The sequence below is a fragment of the Heptranchias perlo genome (assembly GCF_035084215.1).
Source record: "Heptranchias perlo isolate sHepPer1 chromosome 15 unlocalized genomic scaffold, sHepPer1.hap1 SUPER_15_unloc_1, whole genome shotgun sequence".
Taxonomy (NCBI): domain Eukaryota; kingdom Metazoa; phylum Chordata; class Chondrichthyes; order Hexanchiformes; family Hexanchidae; genus Heptranchias; species Heptranchias perlo.
The window spans coordinates 1,639,284-1,662,722 of NW_027138214.1; the positions used below are offsets into that span (position 1 = coordinate 1,639,284).

General features: G+C 50.2%; 1 protein-coding gene across 1 annotated transcript in view; it reads left to right on the forward strand.

The window, feature by feature from the left end:
- Window positions 1–23,439, forward strand: part of btk (Bruton agammaglobulinemia tyrosine kinase) — a 354,337-nt gene that overhangs the window by 258,462 nt on the left and 72,436 nt on the right. Inside the window, 2 exon segments of the mRNA XM_067976821.1 lie at window positions 1,875–1,929; window positions 5,622–5,701. Of these exon segments, the coding sequence (XP_067832922.1) occupies window positions 1,875–1,929; window positions 5,622–5,701 (135 nt within the window).

Consider the following 23,439-nt stretch of genomic DNA (forward strand, 5'->3'; position numbering starts at 1 on the left):
GGGAACTGTGGGACATCCCAGCTCACGGGGAGTCGCGGGACATCCTGGCTCACGGGGAACTGCGGGTGAGGGCCCTGTCTCAGTGAGAGTCCAGCAGGGGGCAGTCATAGAATCATAGAGCACAGAAGGAGGCCAGGGCACCGAAGATAGATCCCCTGCTCTTCTTTCAAATAGTGCCATGGGAACTTTAATATCCATCTGAGAGGGCAGACAGGGCCTCAGTTCAATGTCCCATCCAAAAGACGCCACCTCCAGCAGTGCAGCGCTCCCTCAGTACTGACCCTCCGACAGTGCAGCGCTCCCTCAGTACTGACCCTCCGACAGTGGAGCACTCCCTCAGTACTGACCCTCCGACAGTGCAGCGCTCCCTCAGAACTGACCCTCCGACAGTGCAGCGCTCCCTCAGTACTGACCCTCCGACAGTGCAGCGCTCCCTCAGTACTGACCCTCCGACAGTGCAGCGCTCCCTCAGTACTGACCCTCCGACAGTGCAGCACTCCCTCAGTACTGACCCTCCGACAGTGCAGCGCTCCCTCAGTACTGACCCTCCGACAGCGCAGCACTCCCTCAGTACTGACCCTCCGACAGTGCAGCGCTCCCTCAGCACTGACCCTCCGACAGTGCAGCACTCCCTCAGTACTGACCCTCCGACAGTGCAGCGCTCCCTCAGTACTGACCCTCCGACAGTGCAGCGCTCCCTCAGTACTGACCCTCCGACAGTGCAGCGCTCCCTCAGTACTGACCCTCCGACAGTGCAGCGCTCCCTCAGTACTGACCCTCCGACAGTGCAGCGCTCCCTCAGTACTGACCCTCCGACAGTGCAGCGCTCCCTCAGTACTGACCCTCCGACAGTGCAGCGCTCCCTCAGTACTGCCCTGGAGTGTCAGCCTCGATTTTGTGCTCAAGTCTCCAGAGTGGGGCTCGAACCCACGACCCCCTGACTCCGAGGGGAGAGAAAGTGCTCCCACTGAGTCACCATTGACATGGCATCAGCACCAGAAGTGAGTTCAGTGGACCCCAAGGATTGGTCTAACCTCGAGCCCGAGGCCTTGCACGGGTTAGGCAGTGCGGTGAGTTAGAGGGAGCGGAGGCCATCTCCAGGCCCTCTCCCTCCATTTGGAGCCTTGGGCCACTCCCACCGCTACACCGGGCCTCCTACCATGGTTCACCTGGCAGTTCCGAGGATCGGGAAATGAGCCAGGACCCTAGGCCTCCCCCTTCCCCCCGCCCCCCCAGCCTCGCCCCCTGCACCACTGGCATTTCCATGAGGCAGACGGAATGAGCGGCCAGAGGCGGGGGGGGGTGAGGGAAGTCAGTCCGACAGAAGGCCTCACGGCCAAATTCTGCCCTTCTTCTGCTCCAATCCCACCTGATTGGGTGCACGGCATTTTCCGGCCTGAACCACTGGGTCGTGAATGCACAGAGGAGCCCTGGCTGGGACTTGTTCCTCACCCAGTGTATGTGGGCGGGAAATGGGAGGGTAATTGTACCCCAGCAGCCATTGCCCCAGCGCAGCCTGACTCAGCACAGACTTGGCATCGAAACTGCCTGGATCGTGGCCAATGTCACTCTGTCTCCAACAGTTCCTGCGGCGTTAGGATCGCAGGATGGGAATGACTGGCGATACCAGAAGGGAAACACCTGCTAATACTGGGAATTAGAGACCAGTTCGGACCAAAGGAGCTGAGTGAGGCAGTCCAGACCCTGCTCCAGTCTGCACAGGGTACAGCTCCCAGCACAGATCACACCTGCAATTCCTGTCGTCCCTCCCAGATAAATGATAGGGAAGAAATAAATAGGAACAAATTCAAGAAAACAGCAGACTTGTACATGACCAGAAATAATCACTGCCGCTGTGCCTTGTGTTCTCACAGGTGGTACTGCAGTGACATCACAAGGAGTAAAGCAGAGCAACTTCTGAAACAGGAGGTAAAGATTGTTTCTCACATTTAACCTTCAAAATACTCTGGCCTCAATATTTACAGGGGAGGGAGAAGGGGAGGGAGAGGGGAGGGAGATGGAGAGGGAGGAGAGGAGGGAGAGGGGAGGGAAATGGATAGGGAGGAGAGGAGCGAGTGGGGAGGGAGATGGGGAGGAAAGAGGGGAGGAAAGAGATGGAGAGGGAGGAGGAGGGAGGTGGGGAGGAGGGAGAGGGGAGAGGGGAGAGAGAGGGAGAAGGAGAGGGAGGGAGGGAAAGGGAGGTGGGGAGGGAGGAGAGGAGGAAGGGAGAGGGAGGAGGGAGAGGGGAGGGAGGGAGGAGGGGAGGGAGGTGGAGAGGGGAGGGAGAGGGGAGGGAGGGAGGGAGGTGGAGAGGGGAGGGAGGGAGGGAGGGATTGGGGGTTGGAGAGGCCGGGGAGGTGGGGGTGTCAGCCGACCATGGTGGAAGTTTGCTTGAGGGTCTGGACGAAACCCTCCCCTGCTCCTCCAATGGCAGTGCGATAAAAAGCACTTACCTGCTGGATCCGGCTGCTCCGTCTCCATTTCACTGCCTGGTTTCCTGAGCCCCGGGAAACCCGGCCGGCCAGCGTTCAATTTAAATTAGCCTCCCAACTGCACTGTGGGAGCCTGATTTAAATATTATAATGAGGTGTCCTGCCTCTCGAGAGCGGAACACAGACATGCCACGCGACCCACCACCGGAAAATGGCAGCATGTGGGGATCAGTTAACACAGTTTTAAATTTTTAAACCCCGCCCCGACCCTCGACCACAGGCTGTGAGAGGGGGGTGAAAATTCCTCCAATTGTGTCAGGAGTTAAACAGTTAGCATTATGCAAGAGAGAGGTTGGTGGTCACAGGATGAATACTGCCCAAAGTCCCAGGACAGGTACAGCACGGGTTAGATACAGAGTAAAGCTCCCTCAACACTGTCCCATCAAACACTCCCAGGGCAGGTACAGCACGGGTTAGATACAGAGTAAAGCTCCCTCAACACTGTCCCATCAAACACTCCCAGGGCAGGTACAGCACGGGTTAGATACAGAGTAAAGCTCCCTCTACACTGTCCCATCAAACACTCCCAGGGCAGGTACAGCACGGATTAGATACAGAGTAAAGCTCCCTCTACACTGTCCCATCAAACACTCCCAGGGCAGGTACAACACGGGTTAGATACAGAGTAAAGCTCCCTCTACACTGTCCCATCAAACATTCCCAGGGCAGGTACAGCACAGGTTAGATACAGAGTAAAGCTCCCTCTACACTGTCCCATCAAACATTCCCAGGGCAGGTACAGCACGGGTTAGATACAGAGTAAAGCTCCCTCCACACTGTCCCATCAAACACTCCCAGGGCAGGTACAGGGTTAGATACAGAGTAAAGCTCCCTCTACAATGTCCCATCAAACACTCCCAGGGCAGGTGCAGCTCGGATTAGATACAGATTAGAGCTCCCTCTGCACTGTCCCATCAAACATTCCCAGGGCAGGTACTGCACGGGTTAGATACAGAGTAAAGCTCCCTCTACACTATCCCATCAAACACTCCCAGGGCAGGTGCAGCACGGATTAGATACAGAGTAAAGCTCCCTCTACACTGTCCCATCAAACACTCCCAGGGCAGGTACAACACGGGTTAGATACAGAGTAAGGCTCCCTCTACACTGTCCCATCAAACACTCCCAGGGCAGGTACAGCACGGGATAGATACAGAGTAAAGCTCCCTCTACACTGTCCCATCAAACACTCCCAGGGCAGGTACAGCACAGGTTAGATACAGAGCAAAGCTCCCTTTACACTGTCCCATCAAACACTCCCAGGGCAGGTACAACACGGGTTAGATACAGAGTAAAGCTCCCTCTACACTGTCCCATCAAACACTCCCAGGGCAGGTACAGCACGGGTTAGATACAGAGTAAAGCTCCCTCTACACTGTCCCATCAAACACTCCCAGGGCAGGTACTGCACGGGTTAGATACAGAGTAAAGCTCCCTCTACACTATCCCATCAAACACTCCCAGGGCAGGTACAGCACGGGTTAGATACAGAGTAAAGCTCCCTCCACACTGTCCCATCAAACACTCCCAGGGCAGGTACAGCATGGGTTAGATACAGAGTAAAGCTCCCTCTACACTGTCCCATCAAACACTCCCAGGGCAGGTACAGCACGGATTAGATACAGAGTAAAGCTCCCTCTACACTGTCCCATCAAACACTCCCAGGGCAGGTACAACACGGGTTAGATACAGAGTAAAGCTCCCTCTACACTGTCCCATCAAACATTCCCAGGGCAGGTACAGCACTGGTTAGATACAGAGTAAAGCTCCCTCTACACTGTCCCATCAAACATTCCCAGGGCAGGTACAGCACGGGTTAGATACAGAGTAAAGCTCCCTCTACACTGTCCCATCAAACACTCCCAGGGCAGGTACAGCACGGATTAGATACAGAGTAAAGCTCCCTCTACACTGTCCCATCAAACACTCCCAGGGCAGGTACAGCACGGGTTAGATACAGAGTAAAGCTCCCTCGACACTGTCCCATCAAACACTCCCAGGGCAGGTACAGCAGAGGTTCGATGGAGAGTAAAGCTCCCTCTACACTGTCCCATCAAACACTTCCAGGGCAGTTACAACACGGGTTAGATACAGAGTAAAGCTCCCTCTACACTGTCCCATCAAACACTCCCAGGGCAGTGACAGTACGGGTTCGATACAGAGTAAAGCTCCCTCTACACTGTCCCATCAAACACTCCCAGGGCAGGTACAGCACGGGTTAGATACAGAGTAAATCTCCCTCTGCACTGTCCCATCAAACACTCCCAGGGCAGGTACAGCACGGGTTAGATACAGAGTAAATCTCCCTCTACACTGTCCCATCAAACACTCCCAGGGCAGTTACAGCACGGGTTAGATACAGAGTAAAGCTCCCTCTACACTGTCCCATCAGCACTCCCAGGGCATGTACAGCACAGGTTAGATACAGAGTAAAGCTCCCTCTACACTGTCCCATCAAACACTCCCAGGGCAGGTACAGCACTTGTTAGATACAGAGTAAAGCTCCCTCTGCACTGTCCCATCAAACACTCCCAGGGCAGGTACAGAGTTAGATACAGAGTAAAGCTCCCTCTGCACTGTCCCATCAAACACTCCCAGGGCAGGTACAGCACAGGTTAGATACAGAGTAAAGCTCCCTCTATATGGCTTAATAAATATCCCAATGCTGCAAACGCTGAAGAGCACCCCCTATTCTACGAATATGACCATTTGCCGTTTCCTGTATCAGGCAGTCATGTGACCTTTGCGTGAGAGCTCACTCTGGAATATGGTAAATTGAATTCAGTGCTCGTACATGAAGTTCACTGCTTGGAATTTCTAACGCGTGATCCCAGACCGTGAGCAGTTTGGAACTGTGTGACTGCTCTTCCTGGAGCTGATTGGAGGCTCCTGAGACTTGAGTCTTAGTGCACCAGTGCCTGGGCTGATTCGGATCGGCCAAACTCTCCAGCTCTGGTTTGATTTCCTTACTGTAGCGGTGATTTACCCCACCAAACAAGTCTTATGCTAAATTCCTCTCTGTTTTTATCTCTTTGTTGCTTTGTTTTTCGTCAATCTCTGAGGTGCTGAGGGCCCTTAGGTCTTCTGTTGGTTTCTTCTGCCTCTCAGTAATCTGTGTTTCTTCCGTAGGGTAAGGAAGGTGCATTCCTGCTGAGGGACTCGAGTCAGGCTGGAAAATACACAATGTCTCTGTTCACCAAAACCCCAGGGTAAGGTCAAACTTCCCCTTTCACTTGTTTAACAACATAACAGACTTCAGGCAGAAGATCAGCCAGCAAGCCCAGCCAATTGTCCCTTTATTAATAGAGGAACATGAGAATTGCTAGACCAAAACAGACCAAGGTCCATCTAGTTCACCTTTCACCATCCTGGTACTCACATGATACAATGATAATGGAGTTATTGACTAATCACAGCAATCAATCTCTCTCAGTGAGTCTCCAACAGACCCAGACATGAGGTGAGGAAAACCCCCAGTGGGGGAGAGATTTGGGAACCAGAGATCCAAAGTCACCTGTTCCTCCCGAGCCTGTTACACCGACCACATCATGTCTGAAATTACTCAGATACTGAGTCCCAAAATATTATTTTCGGAAAGAAATCTCTCTAATTTGTATTTGAATGAATCAATACTAACTGATTCCACTGTCTCCCCAGGGAGCCTGCTCCATAGATTGACCACTCCCTCACTGAAATATTGTTTCCACAGATTAGTTTTGAATTTTCCCCCTTCAAACACAGGCCGTGTCCTCGGGTTCTACTGTTCTGGACAGGGTGAAACAGCTGGTCACGGTCCACATTATCCAGTCCCTTTAGAATCTGACAAACAGCATCACATCACCTCTCAACCTCCTCTTTTCCAGTGAGAACATGTCCTTCCTCTGAGATTGATAGCATTTCAGAAACATGACTCCCTTCAGACGCAGAAATTTGCCCTTTTCTCTTTCGAAACCCTCTTCAGATCCCTGTTGTCCCACCTGCACTCAGTTTGTTCAATGTGCTGATCGCACTTTTGCGAAAGCCATTCTCCCTCAATTATTTTTAAATTAACTCTCAGGATGTGGGCATCGCTGGCAAGGCCAGCATTTATTACCCATCTGTCATTGCCCTGGGAAGGTGGACCTTCTTTTGATACAACTGAAGGGCTTACTCAGTCAATCCAGAGGGAAGTTAAGAGTCAACCAGGTTAGTGTGGGACTGGAGTCACCTATGGGCCCAGACCGGGTAAGGACGACAGGTTTCCTTCCCTAAAGGAAATTAGTGAACCAGTTGGGGGTTTTACGACATTCTGACAGCTTCATAGTCACTTTTACTGATCCCAGATTTTTATTTTTAGATTTTTTTAAGCCGATTTCAAATTCTCAGACTGCTGTAGTGGGATTTGAACTTACAGGGAGGGAGCGGCAGGGATCGAGGCGGAGGGTGGTGAGAGGGCGGGGCGGGGGGGGTGGTCAGCTGCCTCTCTGCAGACACAGGCCCCGAGAGGACAGATGCCCACAGTCATTCCCAGGTAGGTGGGCCAGAGGCCACAAAAATGGCTACAACAACAATTTGCATTTATATAGCGCCTTTACAGTATAGTAAAATGCCCCAGGGCGCTACACAGGAGTGTAAATCAGACAAAAATTGACAGGGAGCCACATATGGAGATATTAGGACAGATGACTAAATGCTTGGTCAAAGAGGTAGGTTTTAAGCAGAGTCTTAGATGAGAGCGAGGCGGAGAGGTGGAGGGGTTTGGGAAGGGAATTCCGGAGTTTAGGGACTATATGGCTGAAAGGAAGGCTGCTAATGGTGGGCGATGAATATCAGGGATGCTCAGAGATAGGGAGGGGCGAGGCCATGGAGGGATTTGAAAACAAGGATGAGAATTTTAAAATTGAGGCGTTGCTGGACCAGGAGCCAATGTAGGTCGGTGAGCAGAGGGGTAATGGGAGAACGGGACTTGGTGTGAGTTAGGATACGGGGCAGCAGAGCTATGGATGAGCTGAAGCTAATGGAGGTTGGAAGATGGGAGACCGGCCAGGAGAGCATTGGAATAGTCAGATCTGGCTAGCGGCAACTTGGCAAGTCGGGCCAAACAAGGAACACTGACATGCCATGTTTCACACGTAGCCATGTAAAGCCTGGCATGCTGTGATTGGGAGCCTTCTGAAGAACCTTCCAACATAAGGATTCATCGGGCACTCACATCTCATACAATGCCACCAGGAGTCTGCTGGCTGTGTCGCCTCTGGGATGAGGTGGTGAATCAGGGCTACAACCCTGCACTCTTCAAGTGTGGCCTCGCCCCCATATCTCACCCAATGGCACCATCCCCTCCTCTAACTCATTCTTTCCTCGGAGCCTCTCACCACTTTCAGTCTTCCCTTCCTCACACAATCTACAGGCTTTAACAAACCCAAGCTTGCTGTCATTCAGTCATTATTTTTTGATTTACCTTATCTTCTTTCCTACCTTGATGGAAAGATCACCAATCCCTCAATGTCTCGTCCTCCATCCCAATCCCTCAATGAATCAAACCCTCCATCTCCAATCCTTCAATGTTGCTTCCTCCATCTCCATTCCTCCATCTCCAATCCAGGTTGGAGGAAGCACTGAGGTTAACAAGGGCAGAGAATGTACTCTGGGTGGGGGACTTCACCGTCCATCAGCAAGAGTGGCTCGGTAGTAATGAGGTCTGGAGCCGAGTGGTCCTGGCGGAACCCAAACTGAGCATCGATAAGCAGGTTATTGGTGAGTAAGTGCCGCTTGATAGCACTGTCGACGACACCTTCCATCACTTTGCTGATGATTGAGAGCAGGCTGATGGGGCGGTAATTGGCTGGATTGGATTTGTCTTGCGTTTTGTGGACAGGACATACCTGGGCAATTTTCCACGTTGCCAGTGTTGTAGCTGTACTGGAACAGCTTGGCTAGAGGCGCAGCTAGTTCTGGAGCAGAAGTTTCAGCACTACAGCCGGGATGTTGTCGGGGCCCATATCCTTTGCTGTATCCAGTGCACTCAGCCGTTTCTTGATATCACGTGGAGTGAATCGAATTGGCTGAAGACTGGCTTCCGTGATGGTGGGGATATCGGGAGGAGGCCGAGATGGATCATCCACTCGGCACTTCTGGCTGAAGATGGTTGCAAACGCTTCAGCCTTGTCTTTTGCACTCACGTGCTGGACTCCGCCATCATTGAGGATGGGGATGTTCACAGAGCCTCCTCCTCCCGTTAGTTGTTTAATTGTCCACCACCATTCACGACTGGCTGTGGCAGGACTGCAGAGCTTTGATCTGATCCGTTGGTTGTGGAATCGCTTAGCTCTGTCTTTCGCATGTTGCTTCCGCTGTTTAGCATGCATGTAGTCCTGAGTTGTAGCTTCACCAGGTTGGCACCTCATTTTTAGGCTCACCTGGTGCTGCTCCTGGCATGCTCTTCTACACTCCTCATTGAACCAGGGTTGATCCCCTGGCTTGTTGGTAATGGTAGAGTGAGGAATATGCCGGGCCATGAGGTTACAGATTTTGCTGGAATACAATTCTGCTGCTTCTGATGGCCCACAATTCTGCTGCTTCTGATGGCCCACAGTACCTCATGGATGCCCAGTTTTGAGCTGCTAGATCTGTTCTGAATCTATCCCATTTAGCACGGTGGTAGTGCCACACAACACATTGGATGGTGTCCTCAGTGAGAAGAAGGGACTTTGTCTCCATGAGGACTGTGCGATGGTCACTCCTACCAATACTGTCATGGACAGATGCATTTGTGACAGGTAGATTGGTGAGGACGAGGTCAAGTAGGTTTTTCCCTCGTGTTGGTTCGCTCACCACCTGTCGAAGGCCCAGTCTGGCAGCTATGTTCTTCAGAACTCGGCCAGCTCGGTCAGTAGTGGTGCTACCGAGCCACTCTTGGTGATGGACATGGAAGTCCCCCACCCAGAGTACATTCTGTGCCCTGGCTACCCTCAGTGCTTCCTCCAAGTGGTGTTCAACATGGAGGAGGACTGATTCATCAGCTGAGGGAGGGCAGTAGGTGGTAATCAGCAGGAGGTTTCCTTGCCCATGTTTGACCTGATGCCATGAGATTTCATTGGGTCTGGAGTCAATGTTGAGGACTCCCAGGGCCACTCCCTCCTGACTGTATATCACTGTACTGCCACCTCTGGTGGGTCTGTCCTGCCGGTGGGACAGGACATACCCAGGGATGGTGATGGAAGAGTCTGGGACGTTGGCTGAAAGGTATGATTCTGTGAGTATGGCTGTGTCAGACTGTTGCTTGACTAGTCTGTGGGACAGCTCTCCCAATTTTGGCACAAGTCCCCAGATGTTAGTGAGGAGGACCTTGCAGGGTCGACTGGGACTTGGTTTACCTTTGTCGTGTCCGGTGCCTAGTGGTCCGATGCCGGGTGGTCCGTCTGGTTTTATTCTTATTATGACTTTTCGTAGCGAGATTTTACAACTGAGTGGCTTGCTAGGCCATTTCAGAGGGCAATTAAGAATCAACCACATTGCTGTGGGTCTGGAGTCACATGTAGGCCAGACAGCCAGGCAATGACCATCTCCAACAAGAGAGAGTCTAACCACCTCCTCAACGCTTCTCCACCATCTACAAGGCACAAGTCAGGAGTGTGATGGAATACTCTCCACTTGCCTGGATGAGTGCAGCTCCAACAATACTCAAGAAGCTCAACACCATCCAGGACAAAGCAGCCCACTTGATCGACACCCCATCCACCACCCTAAACATTCACTCCCTTCACCACCGGCGCACTGTGGCTGCAGTGTGCACCATCCACAGGATGCACTGCAGCAACTCGCCAAGGCTTCTTCGACAGCACCTCCCAAACCCGCGACCTCTAGCACCTAGAAGGACAAGAGCAGCAGGCACATGGGAACAACACCACCTGCACGTTCCCCTCCAAGTCACACACCATCCCGACTTGGAAATATATCGCCGTTCCTTCATCGTCGCTGGGTCAAAATCCTGGAACTCCCTTCCTTCACCACACGGGCTGCAGCAGTTCAAGAAGGCGGCTCACCACCACCTTCTCAAGGGGCAATTAGGGATGGGCAGTAAATCCTGGCCTTGCCAGCAATGCTCATACACCGGGAATGAATAAAAAAAAATTTTTTTTAAATCCCTAGGTCTCTATCCCTCCATCTTCAATCCCTCAGTGTGTAGCTTCCTCCGTCTCCAATCTATCGGAGTGTCTTTCCATTTTGACTTGATCCTTCAGTCTTTTTACTCCATATATGTTTATCTGAGCTTCCTGGATGTGTTGGATTCTCTGTGGCTGAATTTCTAAGAACTTGCAGTGGTGTAAAGCTAATTTGCATCGAATGAAGGAGTCACAGTCTGACACTGGATGAACATTTAGAGTCATAGAGTCATAGAGTTATACAGCACGGATAGAGGTCCTTCGGCCCATCGTGTCCGCGCCGGCCATCAAGCCCTGTCTACTCTAATCCCATATTCCAGCATTTGGTCCATAGCCTTGTATGCTATGGCATTTCAAGTGCTCATCCAAATGCTTCTTGAAAGTTGTGAAGGTTCCTGCCTCCACAACCCTCTCAGGCAGTGAGTTCCAGACTCCAACCACCCTCTGGGTGAAAAAGTTCTTTCTCAAATCCCCTCTAAACCTCCCGCCTTTTACCTTGAATCTATGCCCCCTTGTTATAGAACCCTCAACGAAGGGAAAAAGCTCCTTAGTATCCATCCTATCTGTGCCCCTCATAATTTTGTACACCTCAATCATGTCCCCCCTCAGCCTCCTCTGCTCCAAGGAAAACAAACCCAATCTTCCCAGTCTCTCTTCATAGCTGAAGCGCTCCAGCCCTGGTAACATCCTGGTGAATCTCCTCTGCACCCTCTCCAAAGCGATCACATCCTTCCTGTAGTGTGGCGACCAGAACTGCACACAGTACTCCAGCTGTGGCCTAACCAGTGTTTTATACAGCTCCATCATAACCTCCTTGCTCTTATATTCTATGCCTCGGCTAATAAAGGCAAGTATCCCATATGCCTTCTTTACCACCTTATCTACCTGTTCCGCCGCCTTCAGGGATCTGTGAACTTGCACACCAAGATCCCTCTGACCCTCTGTCTTGCCTATGGTCTTCCCATTCATTGTGTATTCCCTTGCCTTGTTAGTCCCTCCAAAGTGCATCACCTCGCACTTTTCCGGGTTAAATTCCATTTGCCACTGTTCCGCCCATCTGACCAACCCATCTATATCGTCCTGCAGACTGAGGCTATCCTCCTCGCTATTTACCACCCTACCAATTTTTGTATCATCAGCGAACTTACTGATCATACCTTTTACATTCCTATCCAAATCGTTAATGTAGACCACAAACAGCAAGGGCCCCAGCACAGATCCCTGTGGTACCCCACTGGCCACAGGCTTCCAGTCACAAAAACAACCTTCGACCATCACCCTCTGCCTTCTGCCACTAAGCCAGTTTTGTATCCAAAGTGCCAAGGCACCCTGGATTCCATGGGCTCGTACCTTCTTGACCAGTCTCCTGTGGGGGACTTTATCGAAGGCCTTACTGAAATCCATGTATACCACATCCACTGCGTTACCCTCATCCACACGCCTCGTCACCCCCTCAAAAAATTCAATCAAATTAGTCAGACATGATCTTCCCTTGACAAAGCCATGTTGACTATCCCTGATTAATCCTTGCTTCTCCAAGTGGAGACTAATTTTGTCCTTCAGAATTTTTTCCAATAATTTTCCTACCACTGATGTTAGGCTCACTGGCCTGTAGTTCCCCGGTTTTTCCCTACTCCCCTTCTTGAATAATGGTACTACGTTAGCGGTTCTCCAGTCCTCTGGCACATCCCCTGTGGCCAGAGAGGTTCTGAATATATGTGTTAGAGCCCCCGCAATCTCCTCCTTTGCCTGCCATGGGGAGACTGTCCACAATGGAAACAATGGTCTTATATCAGGAGGTGCCTGAGAACTTTTACTTGGGATGAAAAGGGAAATAATTTGACCTCTTCACCTACTTTCAAGATCGGAGAGCAGTAAAAGAAAGAAACAGAAATTTGACATTGGCTGGGGGCAGGGATTCTGTTCTGCCGGTGGACAAAATTCCCCAGCAACATACAAAACTTTTAAAACTTTGGGCGAGGGTGCATATCATGTGATATGGAATTGGCCACTCAACTTACAAATGGCTGAATTTCTCTGCCATTGATTTCAATGGAAAGGAAGGTCGGCTGTGATGGACAACAAATTCGACATTGCCCATTTCACAGCATTGCCCAGAGTTAAAGTTCCCTCAGTTTGTGAGAGCTGTAACTCTAACTCCAACAAACCCAAAAACTTTCACACCTAGAAAAAATGAACTCAGTCATTACTTTCTGTGAAAAATTGTTGAGGCAAGTGTGAGTGCTGATCACAGTCAATGGTTTGAGGCACGTTAGAAATCTGGGCCTCAGTCCTCAAAAAACAAAGCTTTCATTAAAAGGATGGTATACTATAGGTATTTGAGAGGAGGCAGAACACTAATGGCAAAGCCTGGGCCTAAACTGGAGCTTGAGTTTGATATTTTGGGCCTTCCAAGAAACGGAATTTCTCACTGTCTTTCGGTTGGCAAAAGAAACGGGAAAATGGGAAAATCATGTTTCACGAACCTGATAGAGTTTTTTGATGAGGTAACAGAGAGGGTAGATGAGGGCAATGCAGATGATGTGGATTTTCAAAAAGCATTTGATAAAGTGCCGCATGGTAGGCTTATCATCAAGATTGCAGCCCATGGAAAAAAGGGGCAGTAGCAACATGGATACAGAATTGGCTAAGGGGCAGGAAACAGAGAGTAGTGGTGAACAGTTGTTTTTCGGACTGGAGGGAGGTGTACAGTGGTGTTCCCCGGGGATCAGTGCTGGGACCACTGCTTTTCTTGATATACGTTAATGACTTGGACTTGGGTGTACAGGGCACAATTTCAAAATTTGCAGATGACGCAAAATTTGGAATGGTAGTAAACAGTGAGGGGGATAGTCATAGACTTCAAGAGGATATAGACAGGCTGGTGGAATGGGCGGACACGTGGCAGATGAAATTTAACGCACAAAAATGCGAAGTGATACATTTTGGTAGGAAGAATGAGGAGAGGCAATATAAATTAGAGGGCACAACTCTAAAAGGGGTACAGGAACAGAGAGATCTGAGGGTATATGTGCACAAATCGTTGAAGGTGGCAGGGCAGGTTGAGAAAGTGGTTAAAAAAGCATACGGGATCCTGGGCTTTATAAATAGAGGCATTGAGTACAAAAGTATGGAAGTCATGATGAACCTTTTATAAAACACTGGTTCGGCCACAGCTGGAGTATTGTGTCCAGTTCTGGGCACCGCACTTTAGGAAAGATGTGAAGGCCTTAGAGAGGGTGCAGAAGAGATTTACTAGAATGATTCCAGGGATGAGAGACTTCAGTTACGTGGATAGACTGGAGAAGCTGGGATTGTTCTCCTTGAAACAGAGAAGGTTGAGAGGAGATTTGATCGAGGTATTCAAAATCATGAAGGGACTAGACAGAGTAGATAGAGAGAAACTGTTCTCATTGGCAGAAGGGTCAAGGACCAGAGGACATAGATTTAAGGTGATTGGCAAAAGAACCAAAGAATTGACATGAGGAAGAACTTTTTTACCCAGCGAGTGGTTATGATCTGGAATACACTGCCCAAGGGGGTGGTGGAGGCAGATTCAATCTTGGCCTTCAAAAGGGAACTGGATAAGTACATGAAAGGAAAAAATTTGCAGGGCTACGGGGATAGGCTGGGGGAGTGGGAGTAGCTGGATTGCTCTTGAATAGAGCCGGCGCGGACTCGATGGGCTGAATGGCTTCCTTCCGTGCTGTAACCTTTCTATGATTGTATGAGAAAGAAAATGGAAGGAAGTATATGGTAAAGGGTAAGATTCTGAATAGCACATGGAAGTAGAGAGATCTAGGGGTGCAAATACATAGGCTGGATCATTCTTAGGGATGCAGGTGGTGAATGAATGGTGGGATAGATGGGGAGACGAAGGGTGAGATAGAAGGGGAAAGGAAGGGCGGGATAGAGGGGGAAAGATGGGTTAGATACAGGGTAGAATGAAGGGTTGGATAGAGTGGGAAATGAATGGTTAGATCGAAGGGGGGAAATGAAGGGTGGATAGAGGGGAGATTGAAGGGTGGAATGTGGGGAGATTGCAGGATAAAGGGGGAGAATGAAGGGTAGGATAGAGGTGGAGAATGCAGTACCTGCCCTGGAAGTGTTCGATGGGAGAGTGTAGAGGGAGCTTTACTCTGTATCTAACCCGTGCTGGACCTGCCCTGGGAGTGTTTGATGGGAGAGTGTAGAGGGAGCTTTACTCTGTATCTAACCCGTGCTGGACCTGCCCTGGGAGTGTTTGATGGGACAGTGCAGAGGGAGCTTTACTCTGTATCTAACCCGTGCTGTACCTGCCCTGGGAGTGTTTGATGGGACAGTGTAGAGGGAGCTTTACTCTGTATCTAACCCGTGCTGTACCAGTCCTGGGAGTGTTTGATGGGAGAGTGCAGAGGGAGCTTTACTCTGTATCTAACCCGTGCTGGACCTGCCCTGGGAGTGTTTGATGGGACAGTGCAGAGGGAGCTTTACTCTGTATCTAACCCGTGCTGTACCTGCCCTGGGAGTGTTTGATGGGACAGTGTAGAGGGAGCTTTACTCTGTATCTAACCCGTGCTGTACCTGCCCTGGGAGTGTTTGATGGGACAGTGTAGAGGGAGCTTTACTCTGTATCTAACCCGTGCTGTACCAGTCCTGGGAGTGTTTGATGGGAGAGTGCAGAGGGAGCTTTACTCTGTATCTAACCCGTGCTGTACCTGCCCTGGGAGTGTTTGATGGGACAGTGAAGAGGGAGCTTTACTCTGTATCTAACTTGTGCTGTACCAGTCCTGGGAGTATTTGATGGGACAGTGAAGAGGGAGATTTACTCTGTATCTAACTTGTGCTGTACCAGTCCTGGGAGTGTTTGATGGGACAGTGAAGAGGGAGCTTTACTCTGTATCTAACTTGTGCTGTACCAGTCCTGGGAGTATTTGATGGGACAGTGTAGAGGGAGCTTTACTCTGTATCTAACCCATGCTGGACCTGCCCTGGGAGTGTTTGATGGGACAGTGTAGAGGGAGCTTTACTCTGTATCTAACCCATGCTGTACCTGCCCTGGGAGTGTTTGATGGGACAGTGTAGAGGGAGCTTTACTCTGTATCTAACCCGTGCTGTACCTGCCCTGGGAGTGTTTGATGGGACAGTGTCGAGGGAGCTTTACTCTGTATCTATCCCGTGCTGTACCTGTCCTGGGAGTGTTTGATGGGACAGTGTAGAGGGAGCTTTACTCTTTATCTATCCCGTGCTGTACCTGTCCTGGGAGTGTTTGATGGGACAGTGTAGAGGGAGCTTTACTCTTTATCTATCCCGTGCTGTACCTGCCCTGGGAGTGTTTGATTTTGACACGGTGTGCCTGGAATGGGATGTGTTCTATTTAACTGATATACCTCATCTTGATAAGCAACAAAATAAAAATCAAGAATTGAAGTGGCTGTTTTGAGCAGCTATTTTTGGACATCCTTTCTCCAGATGTGACTCTGAGACTCTGTTTGCCTCAGTTAGTTGCAGCTTGCTGTTCATCACCTTCTATAACCGTTGAGCACAGCATGAAAAAAGGGAAGTGTGAGCCATGTACTGGTGCTGAGCTTCAGTCAGAGCGAGCGGCCAGCAGGAGCACATGGAGTATTTACATATTAATTACCGTGTTCTGTTGACAAGAATTGAATGAGATGTCCCTCCCATACCCAACGGTACAGGGTCAGTTCATCAGCCCACACCGTCGATCAGGGGAACCTGCTCCCGCCGGCGTCACCAATCAGACATTCGGCCGTGCGCATCCCATAATACTCCGACCATGCACTTTAATGGCGGGTGGACCATGGGCTATGTGCTGGTTTCTGTGTTGTGATTTCCATGTATTTGCTCCCCTCCCTCAGTGGTCCCTTTCCCCTACGATCATCAGACCGAAGCTCAGCATCTCCTGATCACCAGCTCTTGACTTGCCCTCCCTGCTCTCCTACTCTCACAAGCCTCCATCATGTCCTGCTGTGGCGGGGGTGGGAGGAGGGAACTCTGGCCCATTCCCCCTGGGTCCCAATAAAAGGAAGGGATTCACCACCTTTTAACAAAACCAGCTTGACGTCAGAACTGCTCTTCGAATCGGTTGCAGTTGGTCTGGTTTCATTAACCGTTAATACCTGGCTGATTTGCATATTCAAAGGACTGTTAACTGGTTTTATATCGCATGGAAATGCCCCGTCAGTTTCTAGCTGTCCCAGAGATAAGGCAACAAAAGAAAGAAAAAACTTGCATTTCTATCCCGCCTTTCACCACCTCAGGACGTCCCAAAGTGCTTTACACCCAATGAAGTATTGTTGAAGTGTAGTCACTGTTGTAATGTAGGAAACGCAGCAGCCAATTTGTGCACAGCAAGATCCCACAAACAGCAATGTGATAGTGACAAGGTAATCTGTTTTAGTGATGTTGGTTGAGCTGAGTAGAAATGTTTTCACCCAGAGGGTGGTGGGGGTCTGGAACTCACTGCCTGAGAGGGTGGGAGAGGCAGAAACCCTCAACTCATTTAAAGAGTACCTGGATGTGTAACTTGAAGTGCCGTAACCTACAGGGCTACGGACCAAGTGCGGGAAAGTGGGAGTAAGCTGGATAACTCTTTTTCAGCCGGCACGGACACGATGAGCTGAATGGCCTCCTTCTGTGCCATAACTTTCTATGATTCTAACTCCCCTGCTCTTCTTTGAATAGTGCCATGGGATCTTTTACATCCATCTGAGACAGCAGAGGGGCCTTGTTTAATGTCTCATCCGAAAAATGACACCTCCGACAGTGCAGCACTCCCTCAGTACTGCCCTCGAGAGTCAGCTTAGATATCGTGCTCAAGTCTCTGCAGTGGGACTTGAACCCACGACCTTCTGACTCAGATGGTGAGAGTGCTGCCCACTGAGTCACGGCTGACACCAACGACGGGTGTTCAGCACGTGTGGTGTCTGTTCACCCCTCACCCCTCCTCCCTTGGATGGACAGCCTGGCCCTTTTCACACTGCTTTTTTCCCTCGATGCTCCTCAGTGAGCAACCGCTGGATAGTTCTAAATTAAAAAGTAATCGGCCGCCACAATCCTTTCTTTCTTCTGTGTGTTTCTCACCTTCACACTCGCATTGATTTAGCATTTGCACCTCCTCCCCCCGCCCCCGCCCACAGTCTGCCTTCACTCTAGGCTCAGCGTTTGGGGCTGGGGAGCAGGGGAAGGGTGAGGACAGATAGCTCATACTCCCCACCCCCACATTGAAATCAACTGGGACCTGGTGACTAGAGACCTCTTCCCTCCTGTCCCCCACCCAGATCGAAATCCGATACCCAGGATCTCACCCTCTGCCAACTGGTATCTATCTTGAAGCAAACTGTTCTTCCTCCTGCCCAGAGAGGGGTGGAGAAAGCAGCTTTCCTTCCCAGATGAGCTGCTATTCCAGTCCTGCCTGAGGGAAAGGCAGCTAGTGGGACCCCCTCACCACCCCCTCTTCCACCTTTACTTCACGTCACCACCCATCAAACCCCAAATCCCTTTCTCCTCCCTGTCCCCCACTCTCTGTACGCACATGTGTTTATATATATATATATATATATATATATATATAATGTGTGTATGTGTGTCGATGGATGTCTGTGTGTGTGTATTTGTGTGTGTATATGTTAATCAGTATGTGAGTGTGAATGAGTGTGTGTCTATCAGTGTATGTGTGTGTATGAGTATGTGTATATATATGTCTGTGTTTGTATGTCTGTGTGATTGAGTTTTTTTATTCATTCATGGGATGTGGGCGTCGCTGGCGAGGCCGGCATTTATTGCCCATCCCTAATTGCCCTTGAGAAGGTGGTGGTGAGCCGCCATCTTGAACGCTGCAGTTCGTGTGGTGAAGGTTCTCCCACAGTGCTGTTAGGAAGGGAGTTCCAGGATTTTGACCCAGCGACGATGAAGGAATGGCGATATATTTCCAAGTCGGGATGCTGTGTGACTTGGAGGGGAACGTGCAGGTGGTGTTGTTCCCATGTGCCTGCTGTCCTTGTCCTTCTAGGTGGTAGAGTTCGCGGGTTTGGGAGGTGCTGTCGAAGAAGCCTTGGCGAGTTGCTGCAGTGCATCCTGTTAATGGTACACACTGCAGCCACGGTGCACCGGTGGTGAAGGGAGTGAATGTTTAGGGTGGTGGATGGGGTGCCAATCAAGCGGACTGCTTTGTCCTGGATGGTGTCGAGCTTCTTAAGATGATTGGACGAAAGATGGTTGGGCCGAGGACACTGCACTGAGGAACTCCTGCAGCAATGTCCTGGGGCTGAGATGATTGGCCTCCAACAACCACTACCATCTTCCTTTGTGCCAGGTATGACTCCAACCACTGGAGAGTTTTCCCCTGATTCCCATTCACTTCAATTTTACAAGGGCTCCTTGGTGCCACACTCGGTCAAATGCTGCCTTGATGTCAAGGGCAGTCACTCTCACCTCACCTCTGGAATTCAGCTCTTTTGTCCATGTTGGACCAAGGCTGTAATGAGGTCTGGAGCCGAGTGGTCCTGGCAGAACCCAAACTGAGCATCTGTGAGCAGGTTATTGGTGAGTAAGTGCCGCTTGATAGCACTGTCGACGACACCTTCCATCACTTTGCTGATGATTGAGAGTAGACTGATGGGGCAGTAATTGGCCAGATTGGATTTGTCCTGCTTTTTTGGGGACAGGATATACCTGGACAATTTTCCACATTGTCGGGTGGATGCCAGTGTTGTAGCTGTATTGGAACAGCTTGGCTTGAGGTGCGGCGAGTTCTGGAGCACAAGGCTTCAGCACTAAAGCCGGGAAATTGTCGGGGCCCATAGCCTTTGCTGTATCCAGTGCACTCAGCCGTTTCTTGATATCACGTAGAGTGAATCGAATTGGCTGAAGACTGGTTTCTGTGATGGTGGGGATATCGGGAGGAGGCCGAGATGGATCATCCACTCGGCACTTCTGGCTGAAGATGATTGCAAATGCTTCAGCCTTGTCTTTTGCACTCACGTGCTGGACTCCGCCATCATTGAGAATGGGGATGTTTGCAGAGCCTCCTCCTCATGTTAGTTGTTTAATTGTCCACCATTCACGACTGGATGTTGCAGGACTGCAGAGCTTTGATCTGATCCGTTGGTTGTGGAATCGCTTAGCTCTGTCTATAGCATGTTGCTTCTGCTGTTTAGCATGCATGTAGTCCTGTGTTGTAGCTTCACCAGGTTGGCACCTCATTTTTAGGTACACCTGGTGCTGCTCCTGGCATGCTCTTCTACACTCCTCATAGAACCAGTGTTGATCCCCTGGCTTGTTGGTAATGGTAGAGTGAGGAATATGCCGGGCCATGAGGTTACAGATTGTGCTGGAATGCATTGTGACCCTTTGTTGATCTTTGTATCTTTCCCATCCGCACAGTCCTCGTGGAGATGAAATCCCGTCTTCGCACTGAGGACACCATCCAACGTGTTGTGTGGCACTACCACCGTGCTAAATGGGATAGATTCAGAACAGATCTAGCAGCTCAAAACTGGGCATCCATGAGGCGCTGTGGGCCATCAGCAGCAGCAGAATTGTATTCCAGCACAATCTGTAACCTCATGGCCCGGCATATTCCTCACTCTACCATTACCAACAAGCCAGGGGATCAACCCTGGTTCAATGAGGAGTGTAGAAGAGCATGCCAGGAGCAGCACCAGGCGTACCTAAAAATGAGGTGCCAACCTGGTGAAGCTACAACTCAGGACTACATGCATGCTAAACAGCGGAAGCAACATGCTATAGACAGAGCTAAGCGATTCCACAACCAACGGATCAGATCAAAGCTCTGCAGTCCTGCCACATCCAGTCGTGAATGGTGGTGGACAATTAAACAACTAACGGGAGGAGGAGGCTCTGCAAACATCCCTATTCTCACTGATGGCGGAGTCCAGCACGTGAGTGCAAAAGACAAGGCTGAAGCGTTTGCAACCATCTTCAGCCAGAAGTGCCGAGTGGATAATCCATCTCAGCCTCCTCCCGATATCCCCACCATCACGGAAGCCAGTCTTCGGCCAATTCGATTCACTCCACGTGATATCAAGAAACGGCTGAGTGCACTGGATACAGCAAAGGCTATGGGCCCCGACAACATCCCAGCTGTAGTGCTGAAGACTTGTGCTCCAGAACTAGCTGCGCCTCTAGCCAAGCTGTTCCAGTACAGCTACAACATTGGCATCCACCCGACAATGTGGAAAATTGCCCAGGTATGTCCTGTCCACATAAAGCAGGACAAATCCAATCCGGCCAATTACCGCCCCATCAGTCTACTCTCAATCATCAGCAAAGTGATGGAAGGTGTTGTCGACAGTGCTATCAAGCGGCACTTACTCACCAATAACCTGCTCACCGATGCTCAGTTTGGGTTCCGCCAGGACCACTCGGCTCCAGACCTCATTACAGCCTTGGTCCAAACATGGACAAAAGAGCTGAATTCCAGAGGTGAGGTGAGAGTGACTGCCCTTGACATCAAGGCAGCATTTGACCGAGTGTGGCACCAAGGAGCCCTAGTAAAATTGAAGTCAATGGGAATCAGGGGGAAAACTCTCCAGTGGCTGGAGTCATACCTGGCACAAAGGAAGATGGTAGTGGTTGTTGGAGGCCAGTCATCTCAGCCCCAGGGCATTGCTGCAGGAGTTCCTCAGGGCAGTGTCCTAGGCCCAACCATCTTCAGCTGCTTCATCAATGACCTTCCCTCCATCATAAGGTCAGAAATGGGGATGTTCGCTGATGACTGCACAGTGTTCAGTTCCATTCGCAACCCCTCAGATAATGAAGCAGTCCGAGCCTGCATGGAGCAAGACCTGGACAACATCCAGGCTTGGGCTGATAAGTGGCAAGTAACATTCGCGCCAGATAAGTGCCAGGCAATGACTATCTCCAACAAGAGAGAGTCTAACCACCTCCCCTTGACATTCAACGGCATTACCATCGCCGAATCCCCCACCATCAACATCCTGGGGGTCACCATTGACCAGAAACTTAACTGGACCAGCCATATAAATACTGTGGCTACGAGAGCAGGTCAGAGGCTGGGTATTCTGCGGCGAGTGACTCATCTCCTGACTCCCCAAAGCCTTTCCACTATCTACAAGGCACAAGTCAGGAGTGTGATGGAATACTCTCCACTTGCCTGGATGAGTGCAGCTCCAACAACACTCAAGAAGCTCGACACCATCCAAGATAAAGCAGCCCGCTTGATTGGCACCCCATCCACCACCCTAAACATTCACTCCCTTCACCACCGGCGCACTGTGGCTGCAGTGTGCACCATCCACAGGATGCACTGCAGCAACTCGCCAAGGCTTCTTCGACAGCACCTCCCAAACCCGCGACCTCTACCACCTAGAAGGACAAGGGCAGCAGGCGCATGGGAACAACACCACCTGCACGTTCCCCTCCAAGTCACACACCATCCCGACTTGGAAATATATCGCCGTTCCTTCATTGTCGCTGGGTCAAAACCCTGGAACTCCCTTCCTAACAGCACTGTGGGAGAACCGTCACCACACGGACTGCAGCGGTTCAAGAAGGCGGCTCACCACCACCGTCTCGAGGGCAATTAGGGATGGGCAATAAATGCCGGCCTTGCCAGCGACGCCCACATCCCGTGAACGAATAAGAAAAAAAAAAGGATCTGTGCCATTTTTTGCCTTTTTGTATGCCCTTTCCTTATGTCTTATACTGTCCCTTACCTCTTTCGTTGTCCATGGCTGTTTTTTTGGCAAGTAGAGTTCTTGCCCCTCGGGTATAAACCGATTCTGTATCACGCTCAATGTTTCTTTAAACATTTCCCACTGATCATCAGTCGTTTTACCCATAAACAGATTTGCCCAGTTTACTGTGGACAGTCTCTGTCTCATCCCATTGAAGTCGGCCTTGCCCAAGTCTAGAATCTTAGCAGCTGATTCACTTTTTCCCTTTCAAACACTACATTGAACTCGATCATGTTATGATCACTATTGGATGGATGTTCACGCACAGTTAAGCCGGTAACTAAATCTGGTTCATTACTCATTATTAAATCTAGTATGGCTTGCCCCCTTGTTGCCTCCAGGACATACTGCTGTAGAAAACTATCCCGGACACACTCAAGAAATTCACTACCTTTCTGACAGTTGCTAGTCTGCTTTTCCCAATCTATGTGAAGGTTAAAGTCCCCGATTAAGACCACTATGCCTTTCTTACACGCTTGTCTAATCTCTGCATTTACACAATCTAGCACTTCAGAGCTGCTGCCAGGGGTCCTATACACAATTCCCACTATAGTCTTTGATCCTTTCCTATTTCTCAATTCAACCCATAAGGTCTCTGTTGGCTGCTTACCTCTCGTTATATCCCCCTTTATCATTGAAGTGATTTCATTTCTAATCATTAAGGCTGCTCCTCCCCCTCTTCCATTTTCCCTATCTCTCCTGTAGACCTTATATCCCGGTATATTTAGTTCCCAATCCTGACCATCCTGCAGCCAAGTCTCAGTAATAGCTATCATGTCATACCCTCCAATTTGAATTTGAACCTGTAGTTCATTTAATTTATTCCTTATACTCCGTGCATTTGTATATAGAACTCTTAGTTGGGCCACACACCCTAGCCTGACCTTCAGCTTTGATGCTGGGTTAATCGCCTTACGCCTTCTAGTTTTTATTTTATCTGTCGTGCCTAAAGTACACTTTCTTTCTGCTGCTCTACACTTTTCCCTTTCACTTGTTCTTGAACAACTGTTTGTACTATTTGTATTGTAAATTTCCCCTGGGTCTTCCCCCCCTCTTGCTGCTCTCAACTTTACTCCCTTCTGA